Source organism: Gambusia affinis, linkage group LG18 (genome assembly GCF_019740435.1).
Source record: "Gambusia affinis linkage group LG18, SWU_Gaff_1.0, whole genome shotgun sequence".
NCBI classification, from domain to species: Eukaryota; Metazoa; Chordata; class Actinopteri; order Cyprinodontiformes; family Poeciliidae; genus Gambusia; species Gambusia affinis.
The window spans coordinates 21,603,683-21,622,222 of NC_057885.1; the positions used below are offsets into that span (position 1 = coordinate 21,603,683).

The window sequence follows — 18,540 nt, forward strand, 5'->3', positions numbered from 1 at the left end:
TTATTTACAAATCAGCTCATCTTTTGACTAACTTGTTGTTGTTGTTGTGTTTATTTATTATTCAAAGTTGCTTAAGTTCCAATGAAAAGTCCAACAGATTTACTTTCACAAGTGGAACATTACAGCTTTTATTAATTTGTTGATTAATTGACTTTTTGTCCAAAAATCTTTTCTTCCTTTTTTGTAATTTATTTTTAAAATACTTACTTTGGCATATAATGTATAAGAATAATTACATTAGATTAAATTGAAATATATTTTATTATAATTTTAGCATAGAAGCCCTTAATATGCTTAATTTAGCAACTACTTTATTTGAAATAAGTCAATATGTTCTTAAATTCTGTTATATTTGACATACAAGTTTCTTCACTTTTAACAGTATCAGTAGTTATTAAGCTTCTTATACTAATTACACTATTCTAAATAAAACCTGATGTCATCTAATAACTCATAGCAAATTTTTACAGACTTGAAAAAAATCTAAACAAACAAACAAATAAATAAACATGACCCAGATTCACAGTGAGGCTTTGAATTTGGCTCTGGAGGTCCAAATGGTGAACGGTGAACATGAATGAATTCAGATTTGGACTGTGTGAACTGAACTTTGAGCTAGTTCTTGTGAACCGTGAACATGCCCAGCAGTGGCCACATTTAAACACAAACAAGTCCCACTGAGTGGCCGCATTGTTGTGCTGTCACGCAACTAACCAGTTTAACATGTGATGGAGCACAAAAAGCAGCAAAATACCAGCAGGAAGAAGACATACGGGGCCGTATGGCAGGCCGTTGTAGCATAAACTCAGCTTCAACGCTTTGAGTTCAGATATCTGAAACTGGTTTAAGACTTAACATACTAGTAATTATATGCTTAAATCATTATGAATAAACTTATACCCCTATTTATTTAGTTATTTAGTTAAAGTCGTAATGTTACGAGAATAAAGTCATAATATTATGAGAATAAAGTATGGGAGAAAGTAGAATATGGAAATGAAATAATGCAATTTTTTTTTAAATAATACAATAAAATCATAATATGATAATACATCCCAATATTATGAGAATAAAGTTGTATGAGAAAAAAGTAGAATATGAGAATGAAGTTATATGAAAAAGTCAAAATAATACAAGAATATTTTAGTATGAGAACAAAGTCAAACAACAAAAAAGTTAAATATGACAATTAAGTCATTAAAAAAGGCAAAATAATATGAGAATAAAGTCGGAATATTACGACTTGCTAAAATTTAGCATGGATCTAATTCTCCTTGTAGATCATAGCACTTCTATTCTAGTTTATTTTATTTTTTTATGAGAGTGTTTCTTTTCCAGCTCTGCGTTCTTGCAGTAAAACCTTCAACCTCGTTCACATCAACACCTCTAAAGCAGCAGCAGAAGATGCCATCGCTCTCCTCAGCTTCGGCCGCTGCGACCTGAGAGTCACGGCAGAGCGAGAACCAAAAGTTCCTGGAGACCCAAAAGTGAACCCAGGAGTTTGGAAGTGAAATGAAGAAGAACGACGTGTGAAGGAGGAAGATGGGATACAGATCTGATAGTCTGACCTTTCTAACTCCAGCTGACCCTGACGACCTATTAGCTGTAGAGGTCAACGTTTTATATTTTTGACTCACCGACTGTAATCTACTTCCTTTGATTTGTTTGGCGGCAGATTGAAGTGTTTCCATGTCGTGCCACAGAAAACGTGCTTTTTATGTACAAACCTGAAGCTGACCTCCATTATTACCTGTAAGGAAAACCGAATCAGAGGTGACGGAGTTAAACTTGAGAGTTGTGTAAAAGCAGCGAGTTTAAAGAGGAAATAAGCTGCACAGCATCAATCGATTACTGTAGGCCTTTTTTCCTTCCTGAGAGTGGACAGCCTCAGCGCTCCAATTCATCTTCCTTCTGTGTTCTCCAGGAAGGTCAAAACCCGGAAAATAGGCTACACACCAGGCATTCTGTCACTAGACACCCTTCACCTGCTTCTCAACACCAAGAAGTTGTACACAACTGGGACACAACCACAGACAAAAATACACCAGGTGGAGCGAAGCAGCAGCAGCAGCAGCAGCAGCAGCAGCAGCAGCAGCAGCAGCAGCAGCAGCAGCAGCATTACGGCTCGCATTCGTTCTGCATTTGTTCTGCATTTACGCTGCATTTGTTGTCCTTTCAGAGGAAACAAAAGACTAAGACAAGCTAACCTTTGGTTGTTCTCAGATTTGGACATTTGGTACTTGTTGTTGTAGCAAAGCTAATTAAATGTCCAACTGCTTCACTACTTCTATTTCTGCACATTAGAGGCAAACGTTTGCTGGTTTCCAGGTGTGTAATTTGTTCTGTGCTGTAACAAGCTACTATTTTAGTCATCGATTAATTTATATAGTTAATCTATATCAGTTATTCTGATGATTAATCGATTAATCAGATTTTTCAAAATTGGCACATTCTGGAGTTTTTACAATTAACCACCTTAGACTTTTTGTAGAATACGAGAAGTACATTATAAAATGCATAAAAACAATTAAATTTCTTATTTAAATAAAGAAAATACACATTTTATTGCCTAAAATACAATAACAGCACTGCTTTAGTGAACTTTACAGGCATTTATTATAAATATAAAATGCACATGTTGCATACTTTTGGCTTAATATCGGCTCTGAGTTTGCAGTTATTTCAGGAAATGGCATTTTATGAGTCGATTAACTGATTACTAAATTAGTTGATTAATTGCGATTCATCCGATTAATCGTTTCAAGCGTAGTGTGCCGATATGGTTGTCAGGAAGCTGTGAGTCAGTGCTACACTGAAACCAATTAGTCACTACAAAAACTGAATACTGAATGGTAAAGTATCTGCATTTACATTCAATCTTTGTGAACTTGATGTCTTCTTTAGAAATATTGAATTAGTTTATAATTAATTATCTCCTGAAACTGAAAACAGCTTAGAAAAGGACATCTTTCAAAAATACTTTTCACATTTTCTTTAATTGAAATTTTACATACATCTGTGACATTTTGACTTGACAAAATACCAATTCACAATCTTAGAAATATCATTTGGACCAGTCAGAATGCTAACTGAAGATATCGGATGTAGATATCTCACTTTTTACAAAAGTATCCAAGTAACAAAATCCTAAAAAAGAATAAAATTAATTGTTTTTTTATATTTAACACCACATGATTCAGCAGTTCAACAACTTGTCATTTCCTATTGCAGACAATTACATAATTTTTCTTTACTGTTAATAATAAACTAAATCTTACTGCAGTTTTCACTAATTAGGCACATCAGGATGGTTAAAGCTAGCAGAAAGACAACCTTCATTTGTCTCCAAACACATAACATCAGAGCGCTTGTAGGAGATATAATGTAGTAATAACTGGATACCTGCCAGATGGAAAGGACATTTGAGATACACACACACACACTCACTTGGACAGAGGAAACCAGATGAATATTCAAATGAAAAGAATCAATATTTCCATCTAAAGGTCTGTTTCCTTTTCTCTAGGTCACATCAGACTAAACAACAAGCTGCTGTCAGCAGGAATAAATCTGATCCAAACATTACTGTGAGGTCAGTTTAGAAATGTCATAAATATTACACTGATCAACATGCAATATGTGATCATTCAAAGGCTCCATGACATAAAGCTTGACATAAATACACACTTCTTTACCTTCTAACTATTTTTATGTTGCATTGAAGTCATCTATGGTCATGAGCTTTGGGTCATGACCGAAAGAACGAGATCGCGGATACAAGCGGCCGAAATGGGTTTTCTCCGTAGTGTGGCTGGGCTCTCCCTTAGAGATAGGGTGAGAAGCTCAGTCATCCGGGAGGGACTCAGAGTAGAGCCGCTGCTCCTTCACATCGAGAGGGGCCAGTTGAGGTGGCTCGGGCATCTGGTCAGGATGCCTCCTGGACGCCTCATGGTGAGGTGTTCCGGGCACGTCCCACCAGGAGGAGGCCCCGGGGAAGACCCAGGACACGCTGGAGGGACTATGTCTCTCGGCTGGCCTGGGAACGCCTTGGGATTCATCCGGAGGAGCTGGAAGAAGTGGCTGGGGAGAGGGAAGTCTGGGCCTCCCTTCTGAAGCTGCTACCCCCACGACCCGACCAGGATAAGAGGAAGAAGATGGATGGATGGATGGATGGATGGATGGATGGATGGATGGATGGATGGATGGATGGATGGATGGCATTGAAGTCACCAAACTTATTGAAGGAAGTCTGGTACTTACATATTAAACTTATATGCATTGCAGACCAGCGGTTCTTCTTTGTCATTTGCATTTTGTTATGTAGCAATGTTAATGAATGATCTGTTTTCGAACATTTTTCATATATAAAGGCCACCGGCCTATAGGGCGAATTAAGTTAAACAAAACACTCAGATAAAGTCAGTCCAGTCAAACCACAGTAACTATTACTCTGCGACTCTCCTGACTATGGTAGCCATAATGTAACGTGACTAAAATATTTTGACAGAGCGCCGTGAAAGCCTTGTACCACACAAAATAGCTTTGAGGACAGCACAACCTGTTTTACTCCAGAACAACATGTAAGGCGCACTGTTGTTGTTTTGCTAAAATTTAACTTCTAAGTGCACCTTATAGTCCATAAAATACGGTAACTCATTCTTTGGTAAGTGTAACAACTTTAGAAAATGTGCTTTTATTTTTTATTTTAATGTTTGAAATTTCACCAAATCCTGATCAACACTGAAGGATCCTATTTATTTGTTATATTTTAAGAATTTTATTATTCTACCTATTTTGATAAGCACCAGTGCCTGTACTGTCACTTTAAGAGAGCGTCTTATGACATCAGCACTGTACTACCTTCAGTTGGCGCTAGGCTGCCTGGGAAGAGGTAGGAAATTTTCTTTGTTTGTTTGGTTTTATGAAATATATAAAATAATTGTAAGTACATGCAGCTGTGGATATTTATTTGTTTTAATACATACAGAGGAGTATTCTTTTTGACCAGTTAAGAACATTTTTCTTAAACGTTAGAGCAGATGTTGTTGTTAGTTAGTCACAGGGTTTCTCCATGTGCTTGTCTGCTAGGAGGAATCCGACTCCTGTGAATGGAAGAGCTCCATGTTAAAGGGCATTTTTATTTCTATTTGTGCAGGCCTCTGCCAGCAACCTGCATTAAAGAGCAACCAGCAACTCCTGTGGTCACAACGCAGAACACATCAAAGTTAACCGACTGTATAAGACTAGGTTATCAGTAAAGAACACTAATAGTATACACCTGTTACATATGCTAGCAACGACCTGTTGAGTAACTTGTAACAGTTTCTGGTTTCGCCACCATGGCTCGTAACTGCTTAAAAATAAATAAAACATCAGTGCTACCAACTGCTTTATAACAAATTATCTATACAGCACAGACTGAATCCTCAACCTCATCTTTCATCCCAATATTGCTGACAATCTGAGTCAGACATTGTGTAAACTACCAGATTGTTTAATTCAAGCAGCTCAAATCTAAAATAGTTCAAGGTTACCCAGGAAGCCTTTCCTACACACATCAATTTTTCTCACTGGGACAAAAAGCCCCAAAAAAACACAGACCAAAGATATGGAGCACATGAAGATAGTGAGAAATCTCCCGGGGTAATATAAATGTGTGTGTTCACGTGTCTGCTCTCTTTACATTCCATTTCCACCGTCCACAGTGTCCAAATAAACCGTCAACCCTGAAATGGCTGATAAAGTGGGTGTTCATGTGTGTGTAAGTCACAATATTTGCCCTGTGTTATTGCAGCTCTGAGGCCACAGTTTCTTCTATAAACACCCAGCTGTGAATTATTCAAAAAATAAACACATTCAAGACCTCACACACACACACACACACACACACACACACACACACACACACACACACACACGCATTTCAGACAAAACATTTTTTTATATGAATGGTGGATATGTAAAAATACACACACCTGTCAAGTGATAGCAGGAGATATCTCAATTCTAACACAAAACACAAGCGTACACCCACACACACACACACACACACACACACACACACACACAGAGACACACATTATAAAAGTGTTGAAAGGGGATGAGAAAGCTGACAGACTCAATTAAGTTTGGAAACACACCCACCTACACACACACACCATTTCATTTAGTCTCTGGTTAAGTGGATTTGGCTGCTGGTCAAGTGCAAAGCAATATAGAAGATGTCACTAAAACAAATGATGGGATGACACCTACGGCTCAAATACGGTACTGCAAGAAAGCTCAATTAGATCATAATATTTTATGTGCTTCACCATTAGCTCCATCCTCCATCACAGAAGGGAAAATTACTTTCAAAACCACTATTATGTCCTAAATCAAATTATTTTACAAGTCAGCACCTGCTTCTTATGTAAAACAACAATTAATCATTGAATTGTTGAAATAATCGTCAATTAAGCCAAAGTTTGCCTTCGACTCCAGCTTCCAACTCCACCTCATTTTCCACAACAGGGTTGAGTATCTTCAATTTGCTATAAATAGATCTCATGTGAGGTCACACTTCCCGGAACTTTGTAGCTGATGGCCATTTTGATAGGTATCCATCTCTGTTATGACAACTGCTATGGAGTTGCTATGACAACAATAAATGAGCCAAATTCTATATCTCATACTCTTGCACATTAATCAAGGGTGTCAATATATTTTCTTGTTGTTGGTCTGGAAGCCATATGGTTTATCTATGCTTTGTGCTCCATTTGTCTACCGGTACTGATCACTTCCGGTTCAGACTTGTAGGAACTGACCTGGATTAGATTGTTCTATACAAGCAGTAGATTCATTCAAACTCAGTTTGTGACGCAAAAATGTGCATACATCGCCCATCATTAACTTTTCACAAATCAAGTAAAGGTTTCACAAATTACAAACTGGATTTTAAATATTGTGGTGGTTTTAATAGAAGAGATTAAAGACGATCAAGGCAGTGAAAAATTAGGTGGAATCGACTTTTAGCAATTTCCCCAATCAATTGGAAGCCAACGTCAGCTTCAACAAAAGCTTAACATTTAACCTTTATTTTTCAACAATTCAACAAACAACATCTCAGACAAAACTGGCAGAGCTGTTGTCAGCCAGCTTATTAAGCTTAAAAGGAGGACGACACTTCTTTTTTTGTTGGGGGGGTTAGAAGTTTTGAGGCAGTTGACCAAAATCCCGGACGATTTTTAAATTCCCCCCAGACATTTTTTTAGGTCTGAAAAGTAGGACATGTCCGGGAAAAAGAGGACGTCTGGTCACCCTATTATAAACATTATTAACAGCTGTAATAATGAAAGGATTAGCTAACCTCTAATGATGACTCCTTGTCCGAAAAGATGAAGTGTAGAGTCCAGTGTTCAGGTTTCGGTGCTAATTAACGTCCAAATCACTTTGTTATTCCTCTCTCTTCATTTTATAGCAGTGAGCTAGAAGATGCTGCGATTCCATTTGTTCAACAAGTGGGCAAACTTGTCAAAACTAGCTTTATTCTTGTTTAAACGAAAGTAGCTAGAGTAAAGGATAACTGGAAACGGTTAGCTAGCCGCCATCTTTGCTAACAATAATGGCGTCGAGATTTGAAACGAGCGAATTTACGTCAGAAAAATGTCTCTTTATGACAGATGTTTGTCATCAGAGGGCGCTGTCGTTTAATTAATCTTTTTAATGTCAAGGTCTTTGAATGAAAAACCAATATTTATCAGATAAATTTAATTTGTTACAGTTAAAAATAAGGTTTGTTAAATTTGATCATTCTGCTATTAATTAAAAACTGTAGGATCACATTACAGGCATTGGATTGATTTATAAGCGAGTTTTTAGCGCTTTTTCTTATGTACGTTAACGATCTTCTTCACGTGTTTTTAACCGCCCTGTTGTATACCGATACTGTCCTACCGTATGAGCTAAATACTGACAACAAATTAAATACAGAGTACACCATGAAGACAAATCATTTAATAACTAACGTTGAGAAAACAGAACGCATGCGTTTTTACTCACCTATTTATCCAGTCCCATTTCCTTTTCTAGCCAATAATCTGTCCATAGCAACAATTTACAAATATCTGAGACTCTCACCTTACTCACAGCAGTGAACATATACAGAATATATTAACATATAATTCAACTTGGGGTTTGTTTGTGTAACTAAGTCTGGCACAAACGAACCCTTATAGGGTAATTTGAATTGCAAATATCTTTTTAAATAAAGACAGGTTGGTTTTAGATAGCTTTCCCCCTAAATAAACGAATTATAATACAGTTCTGTTTTTAAATTAAAGTTAACATTCTGATAAAGTTTGTTTGATTTAAAAATTTAAGACAAATTGCAAAAATCCCATTGGTATTTTTAAGGAACTTGCCGTTTGTGAACCTGAACTCGGACTCCACCTAGTGGCCAAATTAGGACACTACATCAGAACTTTAAAAGGCTAAATTAAATAATTTTGAAACAAATTCAAACAAGTTATCACAAAAAAAAAAAAAAAAACAATCTTCGACAATCACATAAAATGAGGCAACATACTAACCTACTTTAATTCATCAAATGTTTGCAGAGTTTCAAATAGTTCCAGCTCCAATACATCAACACCAGCATCTTACTTCAGAGTAAAAATCTCATAAAAATACACACAAAAATGCAACAGCTGAGGTCAACCACACACACCTTATATAGCAGCTTTTGTACAGTGCACAAAAACAGACTTAAATGAAACACAAATTAATGTACCTAAAGGTCCAGCTCTCAGGAATTTACTGATATGAAAACAGAATAGGAAACGAACGAGTCACTTTGTTAGGAGACAATCTGTAGCAAAATATGACAAAAGTTTCACAACTTTAGAATGAAAGTTTGCTTTTTGACTCAGACCTCAGTTTTCATTTCCCAAGAAATTTAATTTACAATCAGAGAACCATTAGAAATGTATCTTTTAAAATAAAGTAGAACTAGATTATACTTGATTATCATTCACATCTTTCAGCTGTGATTTTAGACTCATGTCACATAAATTTGAGGCAAAACTGAGTTTTTCAACAGAATCATGATCTTAATGACACAAGCAGACCAAAAGACACCAATTTTTGTTTTTATAAATGACTAAAGACTCTTGTAAAACAAATTCATTAACTAAATTTAAATGCCATTCCTTCTGATTAGTGGATGTAGACATCAGGATGAAAACGAACCGTCCGACAAATACCAAAAAGGTACTTTTAAATTAAAACGGTTTGCCATGAAGTCTTAAAACAACAATAACGTCCTGGCTTAAAGGACTTTAAAACTCTAACAGGAAGTGCTTGTTCAGCATATCTCCTGTTTAGATGACAGCTGCAGATTGTTTGAAGCAGGCAGGAGAATCCAGAGGGAAATCCAGCGGCTCACAGCTCCGTTTTCTGCCCAGAAAGAGGCACCTGAGGCTGGATCTCCTCATCCGACGTCTGCCCTCCGTCCAGCTTCTCCACCGGAGCTTTGCTCTTTTTCTTCTTCTTCACTTTCTTCTCCTTTTTTTTCTTCTTGGTCGTCTTCTCTCCGTCTGAGCTTCCGTCTCCCTTCTCCCCTCCTTTCTTGCCTCCTTTCTTCTTTTTCTTCTTCTTGTCCTCTGCAATAGCTGCCTGGTCTCCTTTCTTCTTTGGAGTCCAGTTCTCATTCAGGCAGGCTGGATGGAGGAAGTGGGCGAAGGTGTGAAAAGGAACAAAATTAGAGACAAAAATGTTTAACATGGAAACAAGGAAGAGAAAAAAAAATGAAGAAGAGCTTAATTTTAAAGAGTTATTAAGTGAACAGTTAAAGGCCAAATCTATTTAGTCCTAAAGTTAATGTTCGGATGATCAATGTCTGATTGTGTAATTTAACAAAAACTAAACAAAAATAAGAATTAATAAAGGTGGAATCCAAAAATAAAGTCATAAAATTACCTGAATTAAGTTATTTATGAAAATAAAGACATCAAAGGAGAATAAAGTCAGAATATTCCAAGAATAAAATTATAAAATTTATCTGACTGAAGTTGTGATTTATGAGAATAAAGATATAAAAGGAGAATAAACTGGAAATTAACTGAAGCAGCAGCAATGCAAGGTGTTTAAATTGGCTTCATTTTAAGCTTTTATTCTTCAAAATGACCAAATCTATTAAGACCTAAAGTTGATGTCCAGATGAGGAATATTCATAAAACTAAAACTAAGGGTTCAGAAATGTAGGATACAAGAATGAAGTTGTAAAATAACCTGAATGAAACTGTAATTTACAGGGGAAAAAAATAAAGTCCTAATCATGAGAATAAATGAAGAATAAAGTCAAAAAAGAACCTGAAACAACAACATAATGTGTTCAAATTCAATAAATTTTAAGGTTTTATTCAAAGAAAAGGCAGAATATACAAAGTACTAAAGTTGATGCTTCGATGATTGTTGACTGCACCGTGTAATTTAACAGAAACTAAACTAAAATAAGGATTAATAAATGTAGAACAACAATCTGGTTACACCGTCTGTTTCTGTCATCTGCACTGGCTCCAGTAAAATTAATGATGTAATTAGTTATACTGCATTTTGGGCAACAAAATGTTCTTTTTTTTTTGTTTAAAAAAATAAATTGAATCATTTTTTATTTAAATTTTTTTGTATTTAAATGAAAAAAAAAAAAAAAGCTCAGATGAAAAATTTGCAGAATGTGGCAATTGTTTTATCTGATTACTCGTGAAAATAATCGATACGAGATTCGATTACTGAAATATTCTTAAGTTGCAGCTCTATAAATGACTGTGCAACATTCAAGCAACATAAACAGTTAATTTTTCCTTTTTCTTAAATAAATAAATAAATAGATCTGAAATATTTTTAAATTAAAGAACCAAATAAATTTGATGTAAAATTTCACCAAAGAGACAATAAAAAATAATTTCTTGAATGAAACATTTGATAATTATGGAAAAAACTAAAATGTAGTCCTACTGAGAAACTAAAACAAAAAATACTCTGAAATTTGAAGTTGTTAAATGGATCTGCAGCCTTTCATTTATTGTCTTCCATACATCAAACCTAGTTCACCTGGGCGCATGGTGTTACGACAGAGTGAATATTCAGGTTGTTACTGCATCAAATGAGCAACAAGTGGAGAAAACGTTAGCTGAAGTCAGAATATGCTCCGGAGGTTTTCGTGCTCCGGAGGTTTTCGTGCTCCGGAGGTTTTCGTGCTCTGGGTTTCCAGCAGAGGATTTTTCTGGATCAGATGTTTTTTGGCTCTGGTCGCTGCGTATAAATAAACTCCTGAGAACCAGCGGCTCTCCGCTCCCAAAACGCATTTTATGACATCAGTTCTGCTTCAGTTTGGTACGTTTCACATGCTTCTGCTGCTCAAACAACCGGAGCAGAGAAACATTTAAGCTCCAGCTGATCTGTTCTTGTAAATTTGTTTTTATTTCACATTTTTCTGTACACCAAACAAGGTGTTCTGGAAAAAAAACAAAAAAACATTTAAAGTCACAAAATCTGCAAACTGAGGAACCTTTTAAGGCAAGTGGAAATAAATTATACTTTTCCCCCCTGGTAATGTGCTCTTTTAAACTAGGAAGAATGTGGTGTGAACTCGGGCCAGAGGGGATTTTTAATCTCCGTTATGTGCGACCCTGCCAGTGGAAACATTTCTCCAGCTTGAGGAGCTGAGAGAGATTTCTAAATCCAGAGCAGCCGAAGGGAAAACATTCAGTCAGCAGAAAAACAAACAACAACCTGAGATCATATTGAGTTTGTTTACCTTTGTCTCCTCCTTTCAGGACGTGTTTCTCACACAGGTAAGTGGTCAGGTCTTCCTCCTGGTTCCCTTTGTACCAGTCTTCAATCACATCCTCGTACTCTTCCACCATCACATCACACTGGAAACACACACAGGAAATGCAACAGGGCTCGGACGTCGACACACACTCACAAACTGTTCTCTAAAAACGAGATGATTTGTTTTACCCAGACTGTAAAGAGGTTGTAACAAAATGAGAATAAAGTTGCAAAATTAGGAAAAGAAAGTCGCATTAATACGAGAATAAATAAATTTGAGAATGAAGTCGTAGCAAAACCATAGAATAAAGTTGCAATAATACAAGAATAAGGTTTTAACAAAGTTTGAGAATTACCTGACTGAAGTTGCAATTTACAAAAATAAAACGGTAAAACAAGAATAAAGTCAAAGAATTACTTGAAAAAAGTCCCAATTTGCAAGAATAAACTAAAATAATAGTAAAATAATGTCATAATACTTGGAGAATGAAATAGTAATTTTAGAAAAACTCCTGTACAAAAACTAAATATTAAAATAAGAAATGCTGAGCATCTTGTGACGTTATTCTTTCTATTAGTAATCAAAAGCAGAACTTTGAAACCATTTTGCAAACAACTGAGTTTATTTCGAAGTAAGAACCAGGTGGATTTGCTGAGCTGGTCCCATCAGAACTTGATAACACCATCGAAGCTTTTATCACTTTAAAACTACTTTTTTCATTAAAAAAACAATTAAAATTAAAAATCATCTTATTCTGGCCCCAATACTCTGTCGTAAAGAACACCCAGTTGTTTTTGGCAAATAATCAGTACTGTATGTTCTGCTAGTATTTCATCCTTTTTAATTAACATTTTAGCCTGTTTATAATTCATACACGGTACATATGAAAAGAAACAAAAACAAAACAAACACCTGTTTCTTGAGGTCGGCGATTTCAGCAGACGTCTCGTTCCAAAGCTCATAGGGAATATCCATCACCACCTTCACCCCCTTGTGCACCAGGCCATGAAGGGTGGAGAACGTCTCCGACATGCCCTGCACACACACACACACACACACACACACACGGTCAGGAATCATGGGAAACTGTCTTCTTAAGGATATTTTCTCTTTTCCAAATGAATTCAGACAAAAAAAGCTCCACAGATGAGGAATGAAACATCTTTAAAAAATTCTAAAATTAAGTCCAATTCCATTTAAAACTCTTCCTGTTTGTCTAGAAAACATCCAGCATCCAAAAACCTGATCTGGATCAGGGGTTTCCAACCTGTGGCTCCGGAGCCACCTGTGGTACTTTGGATCTTCCACAGTGACTCCTAATAACTTTACAAAGAACCAACTAAAGTTTTATATGTCGAAGCAATAACAACTCTTTGAAAAGAGTACATTTCTAACAAAAAAACTCATGACATTTTGAATTTAAGTCCAGAAATTTTCTAGGAAAAACAAGTTTTTCTAAATTTCCAAATCTGATTTAAAAAAAAAAATAAATAAATTATTTTTTTAGATTAATCTTAAACTTAGAAATTTTCTCAACTTTTGAAACTCATAAATTTCCTTGATTTTTCTAGAAATGTTGAGATATTTAGTCAGAAATGTGCTCCGTTATTCATGGAATAATTGCTTTATATTAAAACAGAATGACACTAAAATACCAGAAACACATTTTTAGATTTGAGTTTCTTGCCATCAGGTTGGGGACGTTCTTTTTTTTTTTAAGACATTTTTTCACAAATGTCGACGTCACAAGGAAGAAAACGTTTTTATTTTATGTTTTTATGTATTCTAAAACCTAAAAACAGAAATAAATATATTTTTAGGAACATCATATAATATTTGTGGCTCTGAACCAGTTTTTCTTGCCGTACTGAAGGCAAACAGGATGGTAAAGGTTGCAGACCTCAGATCCTGATGAGACTAAGCTCCTGACCTCTGACCCCTGACCACACAGACAGTCTGACCTTGGCGAAGCGGTTGCTGCCACTCCTCTCTTTGTGCAGGTTGTACTCCAGCAGCCTCTGGCACACGTTCTCCACAACCTCGATGAATCGCAGGTCTCTGGAAAACAACAAAAAGACTCGGGTCAACTTGTGATAAAACTTTATCACTGCTGTGGTGCTGAAAGGTCAGAGGTCACGGCTGGAGAAGGAGAAAGATGCAAGTCGGACCGCCGTTTTTGTACCAAACCAACGACTTCCTCCCACATTTCTCACTTCAGCCTTTCAGAAAAGAATAATTTTTGCCGCATAGAGTATTTTTATTTTTTTTTTCACTCCTTCATATTTTCTACACAGTTTTTATGTTTTTCTGCAACGAGATCTGAGGACTTTACCTAAATCATGTCCGTCAGCGGATTGGTTGATTTTCTGCACCATCAAGACATAAACGATATTATTTATACATGTAGGTCAGTAAATTAGCTTCATTCGTCAGATTAAAAATACATTTTGGAAAAAACATTTAAGCAGGTATTAAACATACTTTCATTAAGACCAGATTACAGTAAAAAAAAAAAAAAAGTTTTTACATGTTTAATTTAATATTCTAATCTTATTAGGGTGCACCGATGCAAAAATTTTATATCAAAAACTGATATTAATATTTCTTCCATATTTTATTTATCGGATCGATATCATATATTAAAAGAAAGACTAATATCGTCCAATACCGATAATGCTTCCGATATATTGTGCATCCCTGAATCTTATTCCAATGTTTTTCATTCACTTTGAAAAATCTAAATAATTGACACAATTAATGGTTAAAGCTAGTTGTAAATCTATAATTCATTACTACTGATGAAAAAGTTCAAGTTACGAGTGAAATGATCTGCCAGTAGAGTAAGACGTTTTCTCATATTGTAAGTTATGATATAGGAAATAATGATATTCCACTTGTAACTTGCACTTTTTCATCAATATTAAGAAATTATTGACTTAAAACAAGCTGCTATAGCTTGGTGAAAAGTTAGCTGTAACTTCATTTCAAGTGTATTAAATACACTGGAAACTAGACCAAAATACTTTGTAATATTTGGTGTTTTTGAAGTGTGAGCTGTGAGCTGTATTCACTGAAGCAGCAACATAAATTGGTGAGTTGATGTTAATTATTAGCAAGAAGAAATATCACCTAAAAACTAAAAATTAAGCTTCAAGCTAAGAAGAAACTAAATGATTATGCAAGTAAAACTTCTTAAATTCCTCTGTACTTTTGTTCTACAAGCTGCTGCAGATAAATTAACATTTCAGAAAGTATTTCCTGAGATGTGACAGCAGCTTGGCCCGTTTCTAAATCGAGTTCTTCCACAGGAACTGAATCTGACCGGGTTCTCGTCCCCTGGTGCCAGAATCAAGGTCTCATTTCTGCTTTTTAACCCAACCGCTTCACTGAGAGCTGCAGAGAAACTTACGACTTGACGTATTTAACCGGCGGCGCTCCCTTCCCGTCGATGAAGTTATAGTTGCTCTCGATGACCGCCTTCGTCTTGCCCGTCTCTTCGAAGGCCGACTTCATCTCGATGCTGACGAACTTACAGACTGAAGTGGGAAAAGCCAAAACGTCACTGAGGGGAATTTCTTTCTGCAGCACAAACTGCAGAGCTTCAGCTGCTGCTTCCAGCCACAGCTTGATCTCAAGTTTACTGTTTAAACAGCAAAAATAACAAATTCAGTTATGCATTTAGGTCTAAAATTAAGGAGAATAAAATCTTTCTTTGATCCAGAACAAAAAACAATTCCAACTTTTCTATCTGTTATTGATTTGACCAAATAATTAACTGTTTTATTTACTTAATATTAAAGCTTTACTTTTAAATTTAATTTGGATCTATTGTTTTAAAATATATGTTGATTCTTACATAGTTTTAATTTATGTAGCTTTTTATTATTATTTTTTTTATATTTATTGTAGCAAATTATTTACTCGTCTAATTTATTCAGTTTTTAACAGCTTTTTTAATTTATTTTTTATTTTTCAATTACACGTATTTGGTTAAACATTTAGTTATGAAACTTGAATTGCTTCATAAAACAGAAAAACATGTATAACATGTATAAAGAGATTTAAAATGCATTTCTGAAGGTCCCAGAATTAAATTTTTACTCCAGATATTCCAACTAAAGTTCCAATTATCATCAAAAGCCTTCAGATAAAATCTGACTTTACTATTATGACAATTTATGGACAGAAATAAAAAAAAAAATAAAATAAAAAAAAAAAAAATAAAAAAAAGGTTATTTGTCATTTGCAAACTGCCAAAGGTTTTAGGTCAGAAATTAGCTCTTGAGTATAAACTTCTGAAATTAAAAATAATTTGTGATTTTCAAACAAATTCCAAATATTTTCCAATAGCTGATTTATCCATAAACCACTATGAGAAAACTGGTTAGATGCATTTTTACATTAATATTACAGTATTTAAAATAAATAAATAAATTAATTAATTAATAAATACACTTATTACTATAACAGCAGCTATTATTGTTATTTATACGTTCTGTAAATGTGACCCTTTCGGTACAATTTATTTTTCATACGCATTTAAAGATTCACTTTTTTGATTATCCATGCTCTGAAGGCAACTAATTATTCTCGTATTTTAAAATATAAACGTACAATTGAATTAAACATGTAACCGTGACCAATATCTTGTCATTTTAAAAAAACAAATACGTGACAGGACGAAAAGTAATCAACAGTTCATATCAGCAGCAAACACAACAACAAATGCATGGAAATGAAGAATAGATCTCGTGTCTGTAAATAAAGTAAACATCGGGACTGTTCGTGTGACTGAGACCCAGCAGCGGACCGGATGACCCAATGAGGAGCTTAAAGTGACCCTAACAGCTGCGGAACTTCATTTTTACCTTCACATCTGTTTGGAAGATGAACCCAATCATCGTCTCCGTCCGTTTTAGCTGCTCCTACCGACGAAATTACGGCCAGAACCGACCAGTAAACCGCGAACATCATACTGTAAGTTGTCTTCGACTCCTTATCTCTACATAAAAGTCGTTTAAACCGTTAAAACGTGACTGGGTTACCCATTTCAACCCAGTTTTCACATCCCTCTGCGGGTTATGATCACAGGTGTACAAAAAAACTCGCCTGCAGACACTTCCGATAAGGGCGTTAGGAACGTGACGCACCCCACAACTCGGACCAATCAGCGCCGAAGAAGTGGCAGCGGCTTGACCAATAACAGGCAGAGAATGTCCAGAGATAAGATATGACATGAGGTATCACTCTGCGCCCTTTTTTCGATATAACGCATAAAACAAATCTCATGTCAAAGATGAAGGGAGTAAAAATACATCCAAATTTTATATTTATTAAATATTGTTGTGTGTTATAAAATATTTACACATTTGCAGTAGCAAATTGTGTATATGAAATAAAAGTTAGTACTTTTACTTTACATCAATTATTGTGTTTTATTAAAAATATAGCAACATGTAAAGTTTTTGTTGTTGGAAAGAGAAAGATGTGATTCAAAATCACGACTATCACAAACGATATAGTGCATGTGCTACTTTAATTTAACTACAGTCTGCCATTTGTATACATTTTGTCAATCTGTGCTGGATGAATTATATTTTTAAAGCTCTGTTAGTTAATTAATTTATTTTTTACCAGTAAACAAAATTTTGCTTAGTAAAAAAATTCTTTAAATAGTGACGCCTCCTGTTTGAATTCAGTAATCTTGTAATTCTAGGTTGTCTCCAGCAGGGGGCGCTATGCTCAAGTCTAAAGTAGACGTGATTTCTGATGATTAATCACATCTGGCTGATAGAAGCAGATAAATAGCTGAATAATAACGGTAATTTTAATGATAACGTGACTGTGACTAACTTTCACCAGAGTGGGAATTTGGTGCAATTTGGAGACCATTTGATAAAATTTTTCAGACTAAATCCCTACACTTGATGTCTCCGCTGATGGACATGAATATATTTCAAATGTTTTCATCTGTCGCTGCCATGATTTTTAATGACTTATGGCACGAACCACTTTATTCAGCTGTGACATTAATTTAGTTTTTTATTTAATGGAAACACAGAAATTGCAAAATTGTGTTTTTTTCTACATTGGCAACACAGAACAAGAATCAAACAAGGAGAACCAACATTTAGCTGTATGTCTCTCTAATTCAGAACAAACTTAAGATCCAGAGAAACCTCTATCATTTTATAAATTATTGATTATTTACTCTTATTAAACATGGAGAACCAATATTTAGCTTTGTACCATTTTGTCTTTCTTTTCATTTGTTGTTTTGTTTGTATTTCCCTCTAATTCATGTAAAGCTGCTGAAAATGTGCTATCCATCCATCCATCCAAAATATTCTAGAGCAAATTATGAAACCTACTGGGTTCAAATTGGGTCATCAACAGGACGAAGATCCAATCAGCAACAAAAGAGCTGAAAAAAAAAGAAATAAATTAAGGTGTTTGGCGACCCTAATATCCAAATCTCAACCTGAAGTAGTGGGGTAAAAAACATAAAGAAATGCATTTCCTGGAAATATTTGTGTCGTAGCTGAGAGAATATTTGGCTTTAATGTAAATTAATTATTAGAAATGTGTGTGTAAACTTTCAGCAGTAATATAACTTGTTCCTGTGTGCTTGAATGTATTTGTTTGAACCCGGGTGTGTGTGACAGAGAGTTTCACAGCCAGATAAGAGTGATTCTCAGCTGTTCAATAATAGTGCAATTTTTCTG

The 18,540-nt window shown here is 35.2% G+C and overlaps 1 protein-coding gene across 1 annotated transcript; it reads right to left on the minus strand.

Moving 5' to 3' along the window:
- Positions 1–8,548: 8,548 nt before the first annotated feature.
- On the minus strand, positions 8,549–16,990 carry cnpy3 (canopy FGF signaling regulator 3). The gene is made up of 6 exons (XM_044097649.1): positions 16,684–16,990; positions 15,225–15,351; positions 13,777–13,873; positions 12,728–12,850; positions 11,798–11,915; positions 8,549–9,698 (listed from the first exon to the last, which is right to left on the minus strand). Exons 1-6 carry the CDS (start codon positions 16,787–16,789, stop codon positions 9,421–9,423), a joined length of 849 nt encoding a protein of 282 aa, XP_043953584.1. The 5' UTR covers positions 16,790–16,990; the 3' UTR covers positions 8,549–9,420.
- Between the last annotated feature and the right edge of the window lie 1,550 nt (positions 16,991–18,540).

What these genes read in the sequence shown, in the direction of transcription:
- cnpy3 (XM_044097649.1), bottom strand. Translation starts at nt 16,789, where the DNA reads ATGATGTTCGCGGTTTACTGGTCGGTTCTGGCCGTAATTTCGTCGGTA. An exon ending in TCTTCCAAACAGATGTGAAG is followed by an intron (nt 15,352 to 16,683) that starts GTAAAAATGAAG and finishes TTCCCACTTCAG; the next exon opens with TCTGTAAGTTCGTCAGCATC. An exon ending in TCGCCGACCTCAAGAAACAG is followed by an intron (nt 11,916 to 12,727) that starts GTGTTTGTTTTG and finishes GTGTGTTTCCAG; the next exon opens with TGTGATGTGATGGTGGAAGA.